The following is a 24426-nucleotide window of genomic DNA, read 5'->3' as shown; positions in this document are numbered from 1 at the left end:
AACAGGAGGAAAGACCTTCTGTCTGATTCATCTGAGCAGCTCCAGCAGTGAGTCAAACCTGCCACCAGCAGTCTGTATAAATTTGGCCATATCAATTCTCTATATCCCTCTCCTCTGCCCAGCTCCCGCAGACCTTATTCACAAAAGAGCTCTGAGTCAAGGGTTCCACTACGCATTTGTATGGCACTGGTCACAAGACAGCTGGGATTTCAGCTACCTGCCACAGTGGTGTTGGCAGAGAAATACTGAATTTTAAAAATCATCCAGTTTAAGTAGTGAATATAAGTAAGAATCCATCACAGACTCGAGAAGACACATTCTGGTATTTTAAAGGCAGAGCACTTCAAGGTAGCAACTTGGACCCTCCATCTTCATGTTCTAAAAAAAGAAATTAGAATATCCTCATTTGCTAATTTTCAAAGCCAAGTAAAGGAGATGCTGGAGAGCTGTAATAATTACCATCAGGGCTTCAGCTCCTAAACTTCTCTGCCTTTCCCTCAGGAAACTCAGGATAACATGCTAAAAATAGCAACTTGGTTACAAAACACCAGTTGAGCAGAGAAAATTTGCTGAGAAAACAGAAACGATGTTGTTGCACAGAGAACACGTGCACTGCACAACTGTAGTAAGAATAGATTTAGGTAGAGGTAACAGCAGCATGAAGTCAGAGCATTAAGGTTCAGGTACCTGAGAATTTCAGTGTCTATTTAGTGTATCTGTCCATACTGTCCCACCAAACAGCCTCTTACTGAGCTATTCATTAAGTTCCTAAAATTAAGGAGCCCAGAACTTTCTGAAGAGGCTAGACTGGAAGGCCAGGGGCTGCACGGAAAGATAGCTCCACAGATGATGGGAGTGCCATTGGACTTTGACCATCATATGGCTTGTGGAACAAAATAAGGAAGATTAGAAGACATTTTTAAATTAAAAAAAAAAAAGAAAAAGAAAAAAAAAGAAGAATTAAAAGGAAAATAACACAGTAGAAAAATGAAAAAGGATTCATCTCAGAGGAGGTACAACACAATATATGGTTAGATTTCACTTTCACATTAGACAGACATTTTATATCATTAACTGTGGACCAGTAAATTCCTTCAGTAACTGTCAGTCACACGGTATCTGCTCTGGACTCAGGAACAATTCCAAGACTCCACAGCACACTGTACTGAGCCCAATCTCTGATCTCCAGGCCAGGCATGGCTAATGACAGTCTAATGGCTGTAAAAATGGGGACAGCCATTAACCAGCTAAAGAGGATTCATGTCCCATTGTGTCCCTTGCCACATTCCATACATTAACAGCTCATGATCAGGTTCCTGGGTTGTTCTAATGACAACCAAGGATTCCCCATCATCCTCAGGAGGCAGCTAAGCCATTTTCACAACTGCCACTGCCAAATATTTGCTTTGTTAAATCACTGTAGATTTTCTTTACACATAACACCTCTAACATTCAGGTGGATAATATCATCTTATCCCATCATACCACAGCTTATGCATGCATCCACAGCATAATGCTGATGAGACCTTTCTATTGAACACAGAATTAGAGTCAACTGCTTCAGGAGCTTGTCACAGGCAAGGGAGCAATGTTTGGTAGAGACAGGAGACAACTTCAACCTTTCAGCTCTGGAGACAATGGAGAAACGACAGAGCCCATGCCAGCTTCAGTGGTGAACAAGTGGTTGCAGTCTCTTTCTACAATATAGCAGAAAGTCTGAACTTGCAGGTCCAGTTTTGCATTTTAGGCCCTGAGAGAAGTCACACCTGCTGCTCTCCCTGCCTGCCCTTGCATGCACAACAGTTAATTGTCAGACCACAATCAACCCCAGGCCATGCTATGCCCAAGTCAAAGATTTGACTCCTGAGGCTGATTTTGCCATCAGAGAGCATGACACCAGGACCAAGCTGATCTCACACATTATACACAATTCCCACCAGCTAGGCACAGGGCTTGCTTTGTGTTATTTTTCACATGTATTTATCTATATTTTGGTCATGTAGATAAAATCACTTGTTAGTACTAAAATGGGCATAACAAGGTAGCAGAAAGTCACAGGAGCTCAGCTGGAATCTCTGCACAGCTTCAGGCTCCTTGTGCCAACCTGAGCAACGTTCTCCAAAGTGACACCCAGGCCAGCACAAATGAATTACTGAGCTGAGTCCAGAACCTTAAGCAGAGCAGCACTGCCCATCCCTGCACAGTCTCTACTTCACCTGCTCACAGACTGCAGTACACACCCTTTCCACTGAAGCTGTGCCATTATGCAGAGATAACAAACGTCAACAGAAATGAACTTTTCCAGAGAAAAGGTAAAATTTTCTAGCTTAGCAATAAGAGAACTTGTGGAGGGCATGGAAGTCTAAGCTTCCAGCCTTTGCTCCTGATTAATTTTTTTAAATTTGGGTTGAAGACTTTCATGTGAACTACAAAAAATGTCTTGATTGAAGGAAACAGAACACAGGTCAATCCCCTTCCTAACTATAAAGCTACTATTCACTGTGACTTTTTAGCCAAATAAAACTTTTCCTGTTCCTGTCAAAAGAAAATATCTCAAACCTGTCATGCCATTCCCATTGTATACACCTGAGGAATTAATAGAGCAATCTAGCTGACAACCAGGAAAACAACAACAACAACAACAACAACAACTCATTCTGAAAAAAACCCAACTTTAATCACTAAAAGAATCATTCAATATCCAGTAACAAAATACAGTTACCATAATATGGCCAAACTACCACTCCCCAGTTTTGGCCACTGCATCCTAACCCTAGTAACATAAATCCTTAGTGGAAGAACCATCAAAAAGGTAATTAGAAGAGAACTAAAGATATTAAAAACACATAAAAGTTAACTTTCATAATGGTAATAATACAGTTGTAGTCAACATAATCAACAACATTAAGTTTTCAGTAGATGGTCCTTGAAATACCTGTACCTCCAGCACTGCTTCAAAATTTACAGCAGAAATAACTATATTAAGGGGTTTTTTCTTTGTGCATCCATTCCTAAGCATGGAAAAACATGAAAGTTAAATTCAAATTAATCTGCACCGACACGCAGCAATCTAGAATGACTTGAGAAGTCACAGCCTGAAGAGAAAAAATAATGGGATTAATCCTGAATGTCTTACATATGCAAGTAGTTGCTTCTCTTGCAATTAGTTACATTGGGACAGCAGGTCTCTCTGCTTGTACAGAGGTGGGGAATATAGAACCCTCTGTTGTGGAGCAAGAGCTGTGTGTTCTCAGGGCTGCTGTCTTGTGCTCCTTCGTTTCTCAGCAGACTAAATACACTGCAGCAAGTGATAAACATTCCTAATTGCTTTTGAGCTTGAGGGAAATAAACTGGGGGGATTTAACAATTAATTATTCCCAAAAGGAAAGTACCACAAGAGCAAGAGTCATTGTGGAGTGGCCATTTCAGTCCTGGAGAGCTGACTTTATGGAACCCAGCACAAGTGAGGCACAGCAAAAGACATTCTTCTTTGTGTTTGAGATCAAGAACTAAAAGGTAAGTAACAAATACAGAATTTACTTATCCAAACCTTTACATGGCTAAATTTTTAAACCTAGAATTTACATTGCTATATTTTTAAAATCTTTCCATGGCTAAAATTAAGAATGTGGATTGACTTAGTTCCCAAACCCAAAATATGCAATAGCTGAAAAGAAATCATTTCACCCTAACACCTGTCCAAGATGTAGGGAATGAACGAATCACACACTGGAGGTCTCTCCCTCCCCCAGTTGACCAGAGGGTGATTAGATATCCAACTGTGGGATACCTAATATTAGCTCAAGTAAATCCACAGAGTAAATCATTCTAAGCAGCAGGTTGAGAAATAACACACACCACTGCTTTCTCACAAATTTTCCCAAATAAGTCCACACAGTGCCTGATATTTCATTGATGAAAACAGCTGCAGCAGCTCGCAAAGATGAAGGACCAAAGTCCTAGTACAACACAGATATCTTTGTAACCATCCATTGATCTTAAATAAGAATTCAGCCGGTCCAGAAATGAACTGTGTGTTACAACTTTAACTTAGATCTGCTCCATGTCTTAACTGCATGTAATTTAATAATTCTGTTAGGTCCAAAGAAGGTGAGGGTGAGGGTGTGAATAGGAATGGGGAGGGCGAAGAAGCAAATTCACTTCACAGACTTCCCAGTCCACAATCTTTCAAAATAATGTCGAAATCGAAACATCATCTGATTAGAACTAGGGAGGTTGAAAAACACCGCAATGACATTGCATAACAAGACAGACAGGAGGGCGTGAATGAGGTGTTTTAAGTGATAACAGCTTAACTGCAGCTTAGCTTCTCAAGGAAAAAGCTCAACTCGCCACCTATGATGGCCTAAAGCGAGGCTGCAGAAAACAGCAAGTTTTTCCCTTCTTGCAACTGTTTGTCACTTCCTTGCTGTTACAAACTAAGTATCAGATTAAGGGCAGCCTGCTCCCTCATCTGAGTTCCAACTGCCCATACAACTTAGGGCAAGTTTTTGGTGACAGAGCCAATGCATGATGCGTTATGAAGACGAACGATGTGTTGTGATCTGTTTGAAGCGCTCTTGGACTGATTTTAAAAACATGAGGGTGTTTGGGTTTTTTTGAACCAGTATGTTCCCTGTGAAGTCAATAGAATGTAGTTTTTTCAAACAAAATTGAGAAAAGCTGATTTCAAATCCTAGGTGTGAACCACAGATATTTAATTTAACACTCATTAACCCTAAAGTATACTTTCTGGAAATAAAGCTCAATGGTACTAGATAATTCTTGTGCCACACACCTTTGTCAGGCCTGAAAAGGACTGCATTTTGCATAAAGCCATCCATCTGGTCTTTCACTCAGTTTCTTTCACACACAAAACCACACAATTAATCTCACAAAATACACCATCTTGTTTGCAAACTCAAAAGCAAGTGGAAACCAAAAGTTTCTGTCAGTGGGCTGCCTGCTAGCATAAAGCATATGCTTCCTACTAAAGATTTGGGGCAAGAGGGAGGAGAATCTTCTTCACATTCTCTGGGGAGCACTCAGATGTAATTAACACCACAATAACCACAACACACTGCCACAGAAAAGCATGCAGGTCATCATCACTGTAGAAAGGTAAAGTCACTTGACCAAAACCATCTTGTGAGCCGTGTCCTGCCAAGAGCCAAAAATTCATGATTCCCAGGCTTCAGCTGAAGGTCCAGCATCATGCTCCAGCTCCACAAGATACTTCTTGCTGTGGTCCATCCTGCTCAGCTAGACTGCAGTGCTGCCAATCCCTCCCCAAGCTGCCTACCCCAGGAGTCAGTACACAGGTGCATGACCCTGGAAATTTCTTTCCAGTCTGACACTTTTCTTGCCATGAAAATGGTTTTCTGTAAAAAATACATACTTTTAGAAAGCGTTTTAAACGAAGGCATGTCTTACTCCTTCTCCTCTCAGGACACTTGATGAAACATTTAAAGACTGCAATTTATATGCTAAAGGAATTCCCAGATGGCATCTAATCAAACAATTCAATCAGAAAACAAATTAAAATGAAATATTAGCGTAACCCCATGTGTAAAATGCAGCAGTTAAATCTCTCTGGTATTTTCAGGATATCCTATGGAATGTAATTCCATTACCCGTGCTAATTTCATGCCTGTTCAGCATTGCAGAACATCTGAGCTATTGAGACCTCTCTCCAACAGAAAAAAAAGAAGTAGTCCAAGGAAAAGTTTAATAGCAAACTACAGATAACCCTTATAACCTTGCCAAGAACCATTACAGCAGTTTGTTCACCCAATTTATGGCACCAAATCTCGAACTTATAACTTCTTAAAGCTGACCTTCAAGCTCATCCTAAAACCGGTTAAACCTAGGATATTTCTTCCAATAATTTCAGTGAGTTTTGCACAATGATCCAGAATTCACAGCATCTCATACTGCTAAGCAAAATCTGATTGAAATAACATCCTGTTCTGCAGTATCTGCCGCAGGAATTCCTTGAGAACTCCAGTTGTCATGATTTCTCAAATAAAGTAGAGAAAATCCAGTCCGGGATACTGATCCGTGATTTTTATTTTATTTATTTATCTTAAAGAGTGATTTCAATAAGTTAGGAGAAGTTTGTAAAGTTTATTTTTACCCCTAATATTTTAGTATCTATTACCAAACTGTTCACTTAATTAATTTTAAAAGACCCTCTTCAAGTTTCAAAGAAACATTATTTAAGGAAAATACCTTCTGGCTTAATTCATGCTATATTCTCCCCTGATTTAAGTATACTTTTTCCCTATTACTCTGAGAAGAACTATTGACCAAAGGCCAATATGGACATTGCTAGTTTCCTTGAAAATAAATAAGGATATTTGAGTTTCACGTCAACAAACCTGAAGGAGTTAGTTATTCTCCAGCCTCATAATGAAAGTCAACTAATGTTGTATATCTAACCAGAGCCTTTTGAAAAATCCCTGCCTTCATACATGCTTCCACAGTGCACTCCACTGGCACACAGACAAGAATACATTTCCTTTTAAAAATCCATTTCGGGAATCGAGAAAAACTTAAGGTCTGCATGAGAGAGCTTTAAACTTGCAGGAGCTGCTATAACCCATTCTCCAGAAGAAATTTACTCATTTAAGCAACATGACAAGACTATCTGAGGAATGAAGGCATATACAAAAGTAATGGTGATATGTCATATTTAAAAGTACGTTACTACAAGTCACAGAAAATTAGCTGGGCTTTAATGGTGCTACAAAGTTATGTATATTGACAAGTGGGGAAGTCCAATTCTTATGGGAATTGCCACTCTGCTTGCTCCACCTTATTCCCAGAAGACCAGTTGGCCAAAGCTGCTGAAAGCGAGCGAGATTCTTTGCACTGGTGATAGATATCCTTCACCACATGGTCTGTTCTCCCTTTTCAGATTTGGGAGAGACTACAGTTGGGATTTGAACATTCACTGGAGGTTATGCAGAAGCAGAGAAAGACGGTCCCTCTAGATTTTGCAAGGGCCCTCACCTATCCACACCTTCAGCCTCCTTCCTATCCAACCCACTAAGCAGGCTGAGAGAATGATTCCATGCAGATGATGAAAATATAAAGGAAGGCACTAAGGATAACCCAGTAAAGCAAAAGTCATATAAAATCCCAAACTCCTAGGAAACAGTCATATTCTCCCCCTCTCCTTGCCCACTCAGCCCTTCTCCCAGAGCACCCATTAAAAGGAGATCAAATTAAAAGGCATTACACAATGAGAGATCGCCCCAGTTATAATCTCAAGAGGCTCCCAGTACTACACCAGCGCTGAGGGAAAACCTTCATCACACCCAGACGCACACAGACTCAACACGGATTAGCAGAGTCAGGCTTAAAGGGGGAGGAGAACAAGAATTCCAGTAGCAGCAACCCATTTTAAAAAAGCAAAATAACAAATAAAAAAAAATAAATTAAAATTACGATAACAGCAAGATGGGAAGTGGGTCGTGGGCGCTTGGACCCCCTACTTTAGCAAGACACAGGCAGGCAGGGAGCCGAGGTTTATTCCAGCGCCAGGCCGAGCCCAGCGCCCGGGGCCGAGCCCCCGCAGCCCCTCTCGCCCCGGCAGGAGGGAGGGGAGTGGGGCAGGTCCCCCCCCGCCCCCGCCGCTCCTCCGGCCGGGCTCCGCCGGGGATCCCACACGCTCCGCAGGCTCCGGCTCTTCCGGGCTGGGGATGGCTCTGCCGACCGCGACAGGGATGTCACACGCACACACAGCGAACGCGGCGGGAGGGGATGGAGGCTGCGCTCGGCAAGCGAGGGGAGGGAGGGAGAGCAAGCGGGGGTAAGGTGGTACCTTGGATGTGCTGCTTGATGACATTTTCCAAATGGTCCAGCCTTTCTATAATCCTCAAAGTGTCCCCTTTGTCTTCCTCTAACTTTTTTTCTGAGATCGGCTCCTGCACTTTCACATAAACACTGGCAATGTAGTTGGTGACCCAGCCCACGTACAGCAGGCAGACGATGTTAGTCATTCCACTCAAAATCACGCAAGTGGACACTAAAGTTTTGGTTTTCCTGGTGCACACCATCCTGAGATCCCTCCATATAGCTCCAAAAAATCCTGTGATCCAGAAAAGAAAAATAAACTGCGATGAAAATAAATCCTTTTCCCCCCTCTCCCCGAAACGGAGACCACTCAAAAGTCAGGAAATTTCCATGCAAGAAAAGTTCTCCAATCCACAGAATAAAAAATACTTGTCGCCTACCGAGAAGGAGAGGTGGGGGCGGGGAGGGCTGACAATTAGAATCCCGGGTTTGAGTACATTAGAATAGCTGAAACTTTGCGATGGCAGTGCCGACAGCAGACAGCGAGGCGTGCCAGCCGCCCGGCTGCCCGCTGCCTTCAGGCACCGCCTCCCGCCCCGGGCATCACGGACGCCGGCAGCCCAGTGCCCGAGCGTGGAAAACTTTGTTCCCTCCGACGCCGCTTCCCATCGCAACCGGCCGCGGCTCCAGACTCAGCCCTCGGGAGCAGCCGGGGGAGCGGGGCTCGCTCGGCCGCCGACTGACAGCTCCTCGCTCCAATGGGGAGCGGCTCTGGCGCGGGGGATGCGGGGCGGGCGCGGGGCGGGGATGCGGCGGGACCCACCTGCTCCTCGCACACACACGGAGGGGCGGCGGGGCCCCTCCTTCCCTCCCTGCCGTTCCTGCGAAGAATTCCCGGCGTAGAGAGGCAGAAGCAGCAGCCGCCGCTCGCTGTGCGGCTCGGCCGGGAGAGCCGCGGCGGTGCTGGGATGGAATGGCTGGGATGGAATGGATGCACGGTCACGCCGAGAGTCGTCCATTTGCCTCAGGGGTGAAACCGGAGACGCGCGTCGGGCTCACCGGAGCTCGCGGTTCCAGCAGCGACCACCCACCACCGCGATGTGTTCGTCGTTCAGCCCCTTTGCGAGCCCGCTCCCCGGGGAGGTTGCATCGGTAACATCCAATTGTTGCTCTCACCCACACCAGCGAGCCCCAGCGTACACCCATCCACCGCCGCCCCCGCCCTGTACCCACGGGGATACACTATCAGAGTACAGCCAGAATTAGCTTCAGTATCAGGGGCAGGATCAGTAACTCACATTTTAGTTCAGCATATCCATGCTGCTTTCTTCTCTTCACCTTTTACGTTACTTTTGGAAACACGCTAAAAAGGCAAATTACTCTCAGTACGAAATCCCACTGATTTGAGAGAGGCATAGATGAATCTCTTCCATCGCTGAAAAAAAAAAAAAAAAAGGAGGGGGGACTTTTGTACTAAATGACATCGTTTTCTTTCAATAGTCCCAAGATAGAAATGTAAACAGCATGACCAGTATTAGAAACAACGAGGCGCCTGCTAATTAACATACTAACATGATTTTAAATACTTACCCACTGAAAGCACGAGTATCAAATGCTGTGGATCATACTGTGCAGCCACTCTCCCACAACTGATCACACTGCCAGGGTTACCCTGTGTGCAGAAAGCACAGCAGGTACCAGGAATTACTACTCTGAAGCATAAATGTGAGCATTCAAACCCTGCAATGTACAACGTACATTACAATATCTTCAGAGAAGTGAAAGTAGACGTTTTGTCTTAGTGTTTGGGGCTGCTATTTTTAAATTAATTACAAGCAAAACCCCATATTCAAGAGAGAAGGCAGGCAACTATCCTGCCAAAGGCAGGATGACTTCTTCCTTTCCATCAGTTGGTACTTCATAGAAACAGTAAAAACTATGAACACTCAGACACATACAAACCAGCAGCAATAGAAGCTGCAGTAAACTCTGCCAACAAAGCTGAAAAAACAAACTGCCTTCTCAGTCTTCTGAGCCTCTCTGAAAACTAGCAGAAATTTTGGCCAATTTAAAAGTACTCCTCCAGTGGCAACACTGAAGAAGGTGAGCCCAAGAGAACTCCCCTGGAAATTCAACAATATAACACAAGGTATTTGAATGGGAAAAACATTTACATTTTAAGAAAAAATACTTTTAGTAATGCAAGGAAGTTTGCTAGAAAAACCAGTCAATGAACAAGTACAAGCTTTGTTTAAGACAAAACAGTGACAGAATATACTAGTACAGCTCCATCACATAAGTCAGTTATCCCACTTGGCCTGCAATGAATGTTTGTCTACAGCATCATTTATTTCCCTATTTCCTATCTTTGTGCTTCAGTGTTACAGCTTTGCATCTGATAGCAACCAACAGCAGGAAGTGCTATTGCTGGTGCCTTTAATAACAGTGCGACCTAGACTTGCTTTAATCTTTGTAGACTCTGCCTGCAGTCACAAAATACAAATTCTTCAGCCCTGGCAATTCAGGCAGTACCCAGTACTTAGCCTTGGATTTCTCAATTTAAAGGAAAACTTACCTGAAATCAATCCAGGTAAGGGATGAGTAAGAAGCATTAAGTCATATTTTGCATGGAAGTTTATAAAATACTAACAGACAACTAACTGCTTTTACAAACAAATATGGACAGTACTTGTAACTAATGATTGTCAGCACATCCAGAAGTGACATAAGGGTTTGGAAAAAGGTGGATAATGTGTCTCACAGGCCTAATGGGTTGCTTATAACAGCACATAATTGATTAACCTTTTATTACAGTAATATTACAGTAACTATTAATAGTCCATTAGCCCTTTCTTCCCACTTTCTGATCATGTTTAAAATATATTTTCATTTATAACCATATTCTCCTACCACCAAATCTGCACTCCTCAAAGGCAGAACAGCAATTCCCTGTCTCCTCACTTGAGCCTTGATTTTACTGAAGTAAGTGCTAAAACTCTGTTTGACTTCATAGCAAAACCTCCACATCCTTTGATACACAAAAAAATACGCTTGCTTTCATGTCTCTCGTAATATTCTGGACAGGTCTCTTTAGAAGTCTTCTTTTATGAGTTTATAGAAAGTTGGAGGTATCCAAGTGTGTGCCTTTTAGAAATCGGTTGGTCTTGTCATTTTGATTTATTGTATAGTACTACAATGCAGATGAGACCCCTCTGTGCAAGGCATTATACAAACATAAGCAGTCCAGTTTTATAATTTAAAGGGAACAAAAACAGGAGAAGGAACAATAGGAAAATAGAAATGCTACCAGCCTCACGTTATAGTCAGGGAGAAAATTGGGTGATAAAACCCCTAACTGGTTCTCTTTTGAACATTTAAATTATAGGGGAGCACAAGGTCTATGAAATTTGTTCTCTTAAATCACAGTGGTGTTTTTGAGAGTTCTACTTCAGGTGTTTAAGCTTGAGGCAGTACAATCTACTGTGCAGGTCATTAAACTGGGTGTCTTGATTTTATCCTTGTCCTGATACTGCTCTGCTGTCATGCTACACAAATTATTTCACTTCTGTTTCACAGTTATTTCACATTTCTTAAAGTGTGTCTGTATAACAGGGTTAAATATGCCCACAACTACACTGAAGACATCATTTCAAACAGTGCTGGGTAAATATTAACCTCATAACCTAGTAAATAATGCAAGATAAGTGGTGGCTGTAAAGTGTTCTATAAGCAATTCAATTAATATTTCTTACCTATCATTACAGTTCAGGGAAGATAAACATTTAAGAACTATATTTTTATTGGTGAATTTTGATGCAGGTTAAAACCTGTAAGAGGGTCCTTGAAGAAAACTATAGTGAAACATCAGAATCAACAATACTTACATCCCATTTTACAGGTTTCTTACACCTTGTTAGAAATCAATGGAAAAGCTTAACTTTTTAACTTTATTTTTATCACCTTCTATTCAGATTCTTAGCTGAAATCCTATTAGTTTGTGGAGATATCTTCATTATTATCTAGTCTGAGGAGATTTTCTTCTATTATTCCTTCTCTCCCACACATGGTTATCATGTCTTTTGTTTGGAAAGATGATAAAAAATTCCAAAGGCACTCACTAAGCAACACAGCATTTTACATTGTGGAGAGAGATGACCACATAAATTTAGCAAAGCCTGAATTACTCTGAGTAGGTAATTCTTTTGAGGCTCAGATGTCTGAGCCTGCACACACAAATCAAGACCTGTCCATCTCAAGCAGAGATTACCCCTTCTGCAGATGAGCTCTTCCAAACAGTTCCAGTTATAAAATTAGTGGTTTAGCTCCCCAAAAGAGGCAGCTTTCTGTATTTTGAAGATAAAAGTCATGAGTCCAGGCCCCAGGGAAGTTATCTGATTGTCTTTGGCATCTATTGTCCCTAGTCACCACTCTCACTAAACTTCAAACAGTCTTAACACTTTGATTAAATCATAAAAAGACATATGTGGGTATTGTAGAGATGCCTTTGCATATTTTTGAGCTGGGCTTTGGAGAAAGGGATTTGTTAAGTGGATGTTGTAAGATAATGAACATGAACTCAATGTAAAAAAAATAGGAAGGAAAATAGGAGAAAAGCTGAATGGATGAAAAGTGGGTAAAAGAAGAAAAGAGAAAAATAAAAACCTGCTTTTTCCTGTTGTGCTGGGACACATTATCATCATCTCTATTCCTCTGCCATTTTCTCTCTTCCATGCTACTCTTACTCTCTTCTCTTGCCTTCTTTGGGTCTGCTCTGTTCCTTAGCTATTATTCCCTGTCATCTTTTCCATCACTCATTTAAAAATCACCACTCTTAAGTTTACACACGTTCTGTAACACATCTCCCTTTGTGACATTTTTATGAATCACCAGTTCATTCAGGTCACTTAGGACCCCTCATTTCTCACTGCTTGGCAGAGACTGCTCAGCAAAGCACCGACTACAGGGAAAGTCAGCCCCATATTGTCACACAGCAGCCTCCCAGGGAGGAAAGACAATGTGGTGTCTAACACTCAGACATGCAGTGGCATTTGTATGACTAACATCTATGAGTCACAGAATCCTTCAGATTGGAAAAGATCTCCAAGACCATTGGGTCCAACCTTTGATCATCACGGTGTCAACTAGACCAAACACTAAGGGCCACCTCCAGTGATGGTGGGCAGCCTATTCCAACACTTAACAACCCTTTCCATGAAGAAATTTCTCCCAATGTCCAGCCTGAACCTCCCCTGCTGAAGCATGAGGCTGTGTTCTCTCGTACTGTTGCTGTTACTTGGGAGAAGAGGCTGAGCCCCACCTGCCTACAGTCTCCTTTCAGGGAGTTGTAGAGAGTGATAAGGTCACTGCTGAGCCTCCTCTTCTCCAGGCCAAACACCCCCAGCTCCCTCAGCCTCTCCTCACAGGACTTGTGCTCCAGACCCTCCACCAGCTTTGTTGTCCTTCTCTGGACTCACTCCAGCACCTCAATGTCCTTGTAATGAGGGGCCCAGAGCTGGACACAGGATTTGAGGTGTGGCCTCACCAGTGCAGAGCTGGGGATGGCAATCCCTGCCCTGGTGCTGTTGACCACTTTATTCCTTATCCAAGCCAGGATGTCAATGGCCTTCTTGGCCACCTGGGCACACACTGAATCATGTTCAGCTGCTGTCAACCTGCACCCCCAGGGCCTGCCTTTTCCTTTGGGCCACTTTCCAGCCACTCTTTCCCCAGCCTGTAGCATGCCTGGGGATGCAGGACCCAGCACCTGGCCTTGTGGAACCTCATACCATTGGCCTCAGCCCATTGATCCAGCCTGTCCAGATCCCCCTGCAGAGCTTCCTACCCTCCAGCAGATCAACATTCCCACCCAACCAAGTGTCATCCACAAACTCCCTGAGGATGTCCTCAATCCCCTCATCCAGTTGATCAATAAAGATAGGCCCCAGGATTGGCCCCAGCACTGAGCCCTGGGGAACATCACTGCTGTCTGGCCCCAGCTGGATATAATTCCATTCCACCATCACACTGTGGGCCCAGCTCTCCAGCCAGTTTTTAACCTGTCCAAGCCATGGGCTGCATCATTTCAAAACCATTCACCTGGCACTGAAAGGAAGAAATCAGCCAACACAGGAAACACAAAAACAAGAGAGCGCAGGCACTGTTTCAAGGTGAAAACTGAACTGTATCTTGTCTTCTGGACTGAGGAATGAAGCAATGAGCAAACACCTCATGCAAAGGGAACACAACAGAGCCAGCAAGAACATTAAAACACCTAATGGAAACTTATACACAAAAGCAACTTGCAAGAGCTGGGGGCACACTGGTGCATGTTGTCCTCTCCTTCATCACCAGATTCATGCCTTAGATGACATTTGCTACCGCCCTTACACAGTTGCTACAAAATTTATGTCTGTATTTTCCATTTCCAGATTGCATTTTCTATTCTCAGGCTTATCTATTCTATTGCCAGGCTTATCTTGTCCATTTGTCTTTCCAAAATGTTTTTCTATCCGAAACATCAAAAATCCCTTTATACTTTAATTGATCTTCAGGATGAGGTTTTATTAGTTACTTTTATGCACTTGCCTGATTTATTTTTTTTCTGGCAGCATTACACTGCACCATTTTTTTGCCACAAAACTCTCAGTTAATCCATCTCAAATGAATCATGCGTGACCAGCAATTCACCAGGATGAGTAAAAGATGCAACATATGGTCCTTTGCAAGTGGCATGTCTACGGTTACTCAGAAAAGCATTATGTTCTGTTCTTTTAAAAGCTGTCATGTGTCTACACCCCACACCTCCAGCGACAACCTTGTCCCTAAGCAACTTCAAGTGTCTTAATTTTTGGGTGTTAAACCTTGGATACATTTGAAACAGACTTCCAGGGACCGTGGCCCACTCAATCCCTAAATCTTTTTATATTCAGATGCAAAAAAAGCAGTAAACGCAAAATCTTTTGTGACATTTAGAAATCTTGGCTTTCTCAACCCATCCTTTAGTGCTGTTTTTTCTATCTTTAACTGTAATAGAAATCATTGTTGTACATCAGACAAAAACTGAGGTAGCCAAATATCCTACTTCCAAATACTGTCAGGCTCTGAACACTGAGGGACAAGAATAGTCCTTTTGCCAGACATTGCCTGGAAAAGCTTCAACACATTTAATGACTTATAGGCTGTGTCAGAGGTCGTGACCAAGTGATTGCTTGCACTGGCTATGTAAGCAATTACAAATTAACAAAGTTTTGAACTTGTACTTTCTCATACTGCAAAGAAACATGAACAGATTGTACAGACCTACCACACACCTCCTTCTTAGAGGGCTTAGACTGGCCAATGTGAGTCTCACATACAAGCCCCTTCTCACATGACAGGAACTCCATATTTCAATTTCTTCTGGTCCTTTTCTATTTTCACCTTTTTTTTCTTTTCTTTGTGAGATGGAATGACATGGCAGCCCGGATGATGTCTCATTCCATACATCATCTTGCTCTCAGATCCTTCCTTTATAAATCCTACCACTGTTAGCTCTCTCAACTGCCACCAAGCCTCAAGTTAACTTCAGCAAACTAGCCACAAAATTGTCCTCCTCAGTTCTATAAATATAATTCCCAGTAATGAACCAGATGTAGTTTTGTAGGTCTCTCTAGGTATAGGCTACCTCATGTTTTGCTATTTCATCAACTTGTCATTTGGGGTCATGGCTTCTCCAACCTTTAGAAATTTAGAAATTACTGAGGCTTTGGTATCCTCACTATTTACATGCTTGTCTGATCACATCTACATATGCTGAAAAACACAGATCCCAACCTCCCCTACTTATGACTGTCTTCTTTTTGAAAACTGATCCTTTCTTCCTATTCTTTGTTCTCACTGCCTTAATCAGTTTTTAATGCATGAATGGAGCTTCTCCTTATGCATAATGGGTATCAGGAGCCTTTGGAGAGCAAACTCCTAGGAAGGCTTTGCAGCCTAAGTCCCAAGTCCAGCATCAACTATCTCCATTATCCACATTCTCTAATGTCTCAAAAAAACCAAACCAAAGCAAAAAACCAAACCCAAAACAAAACAAAAAAATGCAACAAAAAACCCAAACCAAAACAAAAAAAACCAAAACAAAACAAAAAATCCCCAGACAACAAAAAAACCTCAACAACAAATAAGTGGAAAGTGACTTCCTTCAATTGTTCAGAAGAGAACTATTTACCTAGATAGGATTTGGAAGACATAATCACCCTCTCTCTCACAGGAATAGGAGGAAAAGGAATATTGCAGAAGTTTAGGCTTCCTGTGAGGAGTTTTTTTCCTTTCTGTAGGCCCTGGATCTTCATATTATTTCAGAGAAATTGGCACTGAAGAATTCAAGAGCATTATTTCAGAGTAAAGATGGGTAATAAAACCACTACTGAGGGCTAGAACCTAAGAAGTGACTGTAAACTTAAAACAGAGATCAAAGAAAATGGAATATTAAAATAACTGTCCTTTTTAATCTGAATTGATGGTTAGAAAAAAAATGAATTATTTTTGTATGTTTGGCTTATTGTCCAATCGGAAATTATAAAGAATTTGCATAATTCTGCTTTGCTGGTTTAATTTCAGGTAGGACAGACACTCCTGAAGGACAGTGCAGGTGAAATCAGTTGGTTTAAAGTTCTTACATCTCCCAAACAACATAATCCCAGTCTTTTTAAAGGTGAGATTTGGCCAGTTGTCTGTCCTTCAGCCACTGGTTAGAGTAAATGCACAAAAGCCTCTGCTGATGCCCTCTTGCCAAATTCACATTCCAGTATGTAATTCAGCTGAAACACGGATTCTACAATTTGAGAATGATGAAACAATTTTCTAGATGACACCTTCTTTCATCAGGTCTTGCAGCCACAGCTCAAACTAACCAAAAATTTACATTAAAATACTTAGAGTATGTTAGCAATAATTTTCTTTTTGAGGTAGATGAAAAATGTTTTCAGCTTTGGGTGCGTTTTGGTTTGTTTGCTTTTTAAAGGATCTGGTGATGCCCAGGAGTTAACTTTTCTCTGATCCATTCACTGCATAAAAAACAACAACCACCAGCCCAAAACAAACAAATAAAGCCCTTGTGCCACTTTTAAACAAAACTGACTCTGCAACATGAAAGCTTTCAGTCCAGTTTGGAATTATAACAGCTCTCACTGTATGAGAGGGAACTGAAGTTTTTGTTTGGTTAGGCCTGGAATATCACACTGGTCTGTGCTCCAAGAATGTCTAACAAAAGTAAGCAACATATTAACACTTCCAAAAGACTTTTTTTTAAAGAAAGAGACACTCACAGAAGTTATCTAAGTAATAAAAAAGGAAGCCTGCAGAGGAAGCAGTGGATTAGAGCCAAGAGTTATTTCAACAGCCAGTGCAGTACCAGCAAGTTCAGATCACCCAGTGTAGGATTCAGAAATTTATATGTATGTCTTTAGTCCTTCATTTAGCACTTCTGATTTTAGAACTGCTGAAAAGAACATTTCAAAGAATAAGCTTCAGACAACTTATAACTCTTTTTTAAAAATAAAGGTGTACTTTCAAAAACAAAACATTTAAGAATCTCACATGCAGTTCCAACCAGACTCTGTCCTTACTAAATAACAATATTCCAGATAGTGTATATTTGTCACATGCACATATTCTTCTGATGTGCAACAATCACAGTGCTTGCATTTTGTTCAGTGGGCTGCACCTGCTCTATGGTTTTCAGCATAATAAATCAAGCTCATCCCCTCCAGCACAGAACAGTTCGAAGGTATAGAAGTGTTGAGTTGCAGCACAGCAGTGAAGTTCATTGTGAATGCAGCCCCTTACCTCAACCCATCATCCTGGGGTGGGCTTGTATCAGTTGGATCTTCCAAAAGAAGATGAAAAAGGGATTTACAATCAGATTACAGACACAGTAGGCTTCCACATCACCACTGGCTTCCATATGATTCCATCAGTTAGAGACAAAAGTTCCCAGTTAACTTTTTTTTAGAATTTGTGGCTCTAAAAAGCACTTAAAATATAATTTAATTAAAACTTGCATTCCTCCAGGGACAAACAGCAAATATTTCTTCTGTCTCACCTTCATGAAGCCACAAATTGAAATATCTCAATGTTTGACACAGACAGGCATTAAGAAGTTCAACAGGTTATGAACATCTTTCAACATGTTGAGATGAAACACAAGTTCACATTTAAAACATGAAAACCAATCATGAACACCTCATGAAAGGCTTAACAGAATCTCTGAATGGTCAAAATCAACAAATTCTCAGTTACAGAGAAAATCAAAACCAATTGGGCACCAGGAAAGGGATTTAACAAATCAAAGCAACCTCAAAGCATAAAGCAGCATTAATTCTAGAGACCTACCATGTCCCTAAGCCTGAAGAATTATAAGTTGGTCAAAATAAAAAAAGCTAAGGAAAATAATTTGGTTCTTGTAACGAGGAAGTGGAACACCAGTTTCACTGAGATTTTGCTTAGATTTTGCTTAGATTGGAAGGACTGGGCCACTCAAGACATTAGTATGAAAAGCTGGAGTGAAAAGAAACAACACAGGGATTTTAGAGGGAAAAGTTATCAAGCAGCTGGAAACGTTGTCATAATTGTGCAAAAAATCTGGATGCCAGCTTAAGGTGAATGTGAGTTATTTGAAGCAAGGAAGAACATTGCTTCCTTGTACTCCTGTGGGTTGATGGCACAACAGGTAGGAACAAAGTGCTGTTACATAATTTGGAAGATTTCCAGTCTAGAAGCTGGCTTCACATCCAGGCAATTCTAGGCTACAGTTGCAACATTATTTACAGCTTAATTTACAGCTTGAATTTTTATCAGCACAACACACACACGCACACAAACCCCCAGCCTCTTTAGGCCAAACAAAAGCTACAAAATGCATTTTGTAACAGGCACCCAGCAGTTCACTACCCACAGCTTTTGCTCTAATGATCACATGACAGGATTACAAAAATGCCCAGGCTTTTTTTTGACAGGAGGACTGCAAGTGAGAACTTTTTATTTTTTTTTTTTTGTTTAACGTGCTCAAGTGGTTTCACCCTTCCTTGTATTGTCTTTTCTAGTCAGTCCACAACAAAACAGGACCCACATGGTCATTATGGCTCTACCGGTTTGTTCGTTGCCAAATTCATATCGGATGTCAGAAAAATACCAAAGTATTTATTCCTTTGTTGGCCTTAAATATCCTGCACGCTAAGAAATATGATTATTTTTTATAAAATCACCTTGTTTCATAAAGCTCAAGACAGGAAAGGGCAGGAATTGCTGTTTGCCTCTGCTAATGTCCAGTCACAGAATGAATTACCACCAGCCAGCAATACTACAAGACTTAAAGAAACAAGCAGATGAATTTCTCTGTGCAGACATCCCAGTTTACCTTCCTGTTCATTACAGTTTTTACTTCATACATGCTGGAATAGTCCCTTCTGCCCTACAGAGAACTTCCCTAAAAAAATCAGTGGCTCCTGGGGTCGAGAACAGAAACTGTGAGGTCAAGCAACTATTGGAATCCTTCCTGTTATTGAAACACTAAACACCACATGTTTAAATAATAAAATCAATGGAATAAGGTCTTTACTATGGAAATTGCATGAGTAAAAGATATCCAGAAGTCCTATTTCATGCAGTAGATTTGTAGTACTAGAAGATGGGATCAGAAAACATCAGTCCACACCAGAAAGGGGTACGAGTTTCAGAGATTTTTTCAAAACACTTAAAAAAAATACTAATTTAAAACTTTTTTTTTTTAGTTACCTCAAAACAATCTCCATAAGAGACATTGGTTCAGTTCTTTAGGTTGCTACAGCTTTAATGAATCAAACAGCAGGTTTTGAAATCCTCCAACCTGGCCAACTATTTATTATGAAGTCTTGGAGGATATGTAAGTAATTATTTTTCAGCCACTAACATGGCATCCAGACTCTATGAAGGCTGATGTTGCTTGTGTTTGCAAACCTATACAGTTCAAAAAAGTTACATGATAATATGGGTCTAAGAGTAAGGTGTAATCCCCTTAAATCATATCACATCTCTTCCTCCTCAGAACATCTTAGTTGCGTGTTTTCATCTACCCGGTTTTATGGCACTGGTTTTGTTAGACAATTTCCTGTATAAGATTACATTCCACTGGCTTCTTGCAAAAAACATTCAGACTGGAAGAGATGAAATTTTCAACCATCAGCCAGAACAGTATAGCTGACATATATCTTCAGGCAACTGCAGTTTTACATCTATGGACAGCACTGTGCTAAACAAAAATTTCACTGAACATCACGTGGAGACAGGTATCATATCAGCAATGAACACAGGCCAGCACCACTGTGTTTAATGCCATCTTCACAGCAGGATCTCAGGTTAACCTCAACCATAAAACAGTGCTAACCACAACAGCTTTTTCCCCAAAATGGGCAGAAGGGCAAAGAACTTCAGTGGAAATAAAACAGCATAGGTTTGTTGAAACCATAAAAGCACGTGAGTCGCTATCAGCTAATAAGTCTGAGTTTATTTAATGTACTGTTCATTAAAAGATCTTCTAATTTGTTGTAGATATTGTTATAGGATGCAATTTGTTGCTTTATGATTTAGACAAGTCCCTAGTGAGAGCAAGGTGGCCAAGCTGGCTGAGTTTCCAGCTGGCAAGGCAGCTCTGAGATACTCCAAGCCCAGTTGTATGGCAATCGAAGAAAACAATTCCCAGTTCAGAGCCAAAAGTGTTCCATCCACTACTGAAGAAAACAGGGCAAAACTGAATCCTGCTGCCAGCCTTTTAGGTAGTGGTAACTACTGAACAGACTAGAAAACCTGATGAGGACAATTCGCTGAAGTTAAACAGCTTGGATAGTGTTTTCATCTAGTCAATAAAAAAGGGCAATATAGACCCCCTGTAAAATGTGAAAATCACAGCATACTCTGCATGTCTGCAGATTGGAAACAATACAGTTATTTTAGCAACAAAGTCTGCCCAAGGCTCACTTGTTATTTACAACAACCTCACACTTTCCCCCACAGGATCTGCCTCAGCAAGCTTCTGTTACTAAGGTTCCACTAAGGTGGAACTAAGGTTACTAAGTGTTACTAAGGTTCCACTGCAAATGCTTCAGAAATAAAGTTTTTAACTCTGAGAACTAATGGCAGTTTCTGGTGGGTCTTGGTGGGTCATAATTGCCATGGAAAGGAAGTGTAAAGTGTCACTAACTTCCTGACAACAGCACTCCCTCCTCCTGAATCTGGACTTCTCAACAGAAGCCTGTTAGGAACAAGACTGTACAGAAACAAGATTCACACACTGATTTGCACGGTAAGCAACCCATGCAAACAACATTTTAACTTCTTGCAGTGACAATTAAAGAGCAAAGGGTAGACTGAAGGTGGAGGATTATGGGAAAAGAAAGAAAAACAACTCGACCTATAAGCACAGAGGAAAAACAAGGTACAATAAAAACTACACATTTAGTATTAAGCGTTCATCTGTGACACAAGATACAACTCTATGCTTTGGTTTTTTGTCTCAAGGTAAAGACCCTTGGAAGGACTAAAGAGAATTATTATCTAATTTGCTCTTTGTTTTCTGATGATATTAATTTATTTTACTTATTGCTCTAAAAGACCCAGGGAAAACAAACAACAAACCAAAACCATGTTTCGATCTAATTTTTCCCCCAGCTCGAGCAACTTGCACCAGTTTTAACTTAGATTTACCTGTGGCATGCCAAGCATTATTCCATTACAATGCTGTGTTCTGAGGATGACTCATCAGCCAAATAATATTTCTGTGAAATATCTGCAGAACTCAGCGATGCCAGGCTGCAGAAGACACTGCCAGCTGTTAAGAGCAGTAGTAATTCTGGTTGTCATTTTTGATTATAGGAAAAACAGGTAGGCATAATTTGTGGGAGTTATTATCATCATTGGGGTTTTTGTTAAACAGGACCTTCCCTTTGCTACGCGGACTCTGAACACAAGCTCATCATTCCACATTTCTCTCAGGAGAAGTTTGTATGCTTGTAACTGCATTCTGACCCATTCTGATAATAAAATTGCATTTAAAACACTGAGCATATAAAAATAAGGTGACTTTGGTGTTTTGTAATAGGACATCTGTTTGGGAACATGTTTTAAGGGCAGCTTGCAGTGAAGAGAAGATCTTGTGAATTAGGCAATACTTCTTCTACAGTGCTAGCAACTTACATTTGCTGTATTTTCCAGAAAAGTCAAACTGATATTATCTACCATCTTGAAAGTTCAATTGCAAGGTCCTTTTTATAAGGCCTGAACAGAGAGGTTAAATGCCCTTAAATCTTCAAGGGCAATATAAATGCCAACTCCCTCTGAAAATTTTTGGAAAAAGTGAGTCAGTCCTCCTGGACTCACTTTTATAATTTATTTTTTTTCTTATTAAGAGTTGTAGGAAATAACTTTCCTCTTTTTTTTTGTTGCTTTGTTGTTGTTTTGTTATTTCCTTCCACAGGATAACATAATGACCGTGACAAACACAAAAGGAGGGGTAAAAGTAAAGTGCCACAAGCTTCCTTCATTAAAGTATGTTTTCCACTTCACTGTGCCTGGTAAAAGAGCACAGGAATCTCTCTACAATGCCAACATTGCTTCATTACTTTTCCTTTGTTTAAATGAGACAACATACATCAATCCAGAAGCAAGCAAGAAAGAATCCTCTTTCTCCTCTGACGTCTGGGTATATGCAATGAAACACATTTTGGCTAACTGATCCAAATTCTATCACTAGCACTGTCATAGTGAGACAAAACATCACTTTGCTGATCAAAGGCTAGAGAACATTATTACTTTGTACAATAGGGAGCAGAAAAATATTTCAAACTAATTCATGTCTACCAAAAAGAAGATACTAATTTATAAAAAGTGTTTAAAAAAATGTAGAGACCTAAATATGATTAAAATAACTACATTATTTCCTTAAAATCCCTTACCTTTAGGCAACATCAGCACAAATACAATTAATAACTCATTGAGAAATAATAATTTCTTCCTTTTCAATAAAGATGAAAAGCATTAGTCACAAATTTGATTTTAAAGCCTTTGCCTATGAACTAGGTGTGTTTCCCTCCTCCACACCCCCACCCTCCCAAAATTTTCCACAGAAAGCATTCTTTTTTTTTTTTTTTTTGGAAAAGGCATTTTGATTTAAAGGAAAAAAAAAAATCAATGTATTATTTGATTGCCATGCTAATTTACGATTCTTTCCAATTAAGTGGTACATTTAATGCTGTATTACTTCTAAACTGCTTAATATTGTTATGATGAAATAAAAAGAAACCAGTCAAGATATACTTGTTTGCAATAAAGAGGAAAGAATCTGTGGACTAGTGTAGAAAAAAATTAATCCAAGAGTAGGTTCTCAACCCTGTAGGCCATTAATAAGTGTTTCTGAAACTGTAGTAAGTCTATCATGCTTTTAAGAACAAAATCCAAACAACACTACCAGAAAGGGGGAAAAAAATCCCACTCCTTTCCTGTTGCTCAAAACCTAACCTTTTATGAAATAGCTTAAAGGTTGAAAATAAATGTTTCAGTTATCTTTAATAGATGTCCTAAATCAAGACATAAGATGTCACATGATTCATATCCATGAATATATCCAATATCATGATTCATGAACTAAAAATAGAGTGTCTTTCATATTAGACAGAATAAAAAGTTCTTGCACTCTTGGAGGATGTGACAAAATTGAATACATTTTTTATTTCCTTGATTTTTTTATTGGCCAAGGAGCTGAATTATGAATGCTCTCATAGCAATAACCACTCTCAATCCACAGAAGGGGCACCTGAGACAGTAGGTGTTCCTCCATAAGGTAAGAAGAAGGAAAGAAAACAGGGCAAAGCTTCTCCAGGTTTTAATCAAGAATATAGGGAACACTGAGGTTTGATGGTACAGTAGGAAAACACACAAAACCCTTGTTAAACAGTACTATCAAGAAGTGCTCAGGAAAAGGGATGTTCCCTACAACAGAGAAAACAGAGTTTACTGAGGTCTCCAGGCAACAGCAAAACCACCCAAAATATTTATAGAGGTATAAAGAGTGCTCATGGGAAGAGATCAGCAATTCCTAGAGCAAGATCTCATTAAAGAAAGGAAGGAAAACATTTTTCTTAAGTCACTTTTTTTTTTAATAAACAGGAGAGTACTTAAGGAGCACCAACTACAACAATAGGGAGAGAGATGTGGCATCAAGATCAGAGGAAAGAAAAGATCCTTTTATGGACCGTGCAAGTGCACATCGTGCCAAGATTCAATCCAGACTGGAATATTCAGAGAAACAAAGCACTGAAGGTTGCTTAAAATATGCTTGAACCCTCCAGTGAGCATACCTATTTGAACAGAGCCAGAAGGATTTTGCCTTAGACTATATTGGGTGGGGGAAGAGAAGGGCAGAGGTTGTTTAGGGTTTTGGTTCTTTGAGGGGGAGGTAGAGAGCCACTGTGTTATGACAGCATATTGGAAAAACCCTACTAACTCAACTGCTATTGCTCCTGGCAAATCCATTAGATTGCTATGAATGGAACCTTTTATGTGTTATTTACTGTTGTCCATCAATGTCACCAGGTGGATAGTTTTCAAAACATTGTG

General features: G+C 40.7%; 1 protein-coding gene and 1 long non-coding RNA gene across 6 annotated transcripts in view; one reads left to right on the top strand and one right to left on the bottom strand.

Annotated features, from left to right (window-relative positions):
* The window catches only part of GALNT18 (polypeptide N-acetylgalactosaminyltransferase 18), a 227185-nt gene extending 217713 nt beyond the window's left edge, over positions 1-9472 (bottom strand). For 2 of the 5 annotated variants that reach the window (XM_064657302.1, XM_064657301.1), the window contains exons 1-2: positions 8624-8641; positions 7829-8095 (exon numbers count right to left, since the gene is read on the bottom strand). In XM_064657302.1, the coding sequence (XP_064513372.1) occupies positions 7829-8063 (235 nt within the window). In that variant the 5' untranslated portion in view covers positions 8064-8095; positions 8624-8641. Of the gene's footprint in view, positions 1-7828; positions 8096-8240; positions 8553-8623; positions 8642-9098; positions 9236-9390 lie in introns of those variants that run through there. The other 3 variants (XM_064657305.1, XM_064657300.1, XM_064657303.1) reach the window with 3 other exon arrangements.
* A 714-nt stretch (positions 9473-10186) lies between these two features.
* LOC135415511 (uncharacterized) lies at positions 10187-23464 on the top strand. Its single transcript, XR_010431166.1, has 3 exons — positions 10187-10390; positions 21030-21118; positions 22289-23464. It is a non-coding gene; the product is annotated as an uncharacterized LOC135415511 (long non-coding RNA).
* Positions 23465-24426: the final 962 nt, after the last annotated feature.

Source organism: Pseudopipra pipra, chromosome 6 (genome assembly GCF_036250125.1).
Source record: "Pseudopipra pipra isolate bDixPip1 chromosome 6, bDixPip1.hap1, whole genome shotgun sequence".
In the NCBI taxonomy this organism is placed as follows: domain Eukaryota; kingdom Metazoa; phylum Chordata; class Aves; order Passeriformes; family Pipridae; genus Pseudopipra; species Pseudopipra pipra.
Note: the sequence above shows the minus strand (reverse complement) of the source record. Positions and strands in the feature narration are given on the sequence as shown.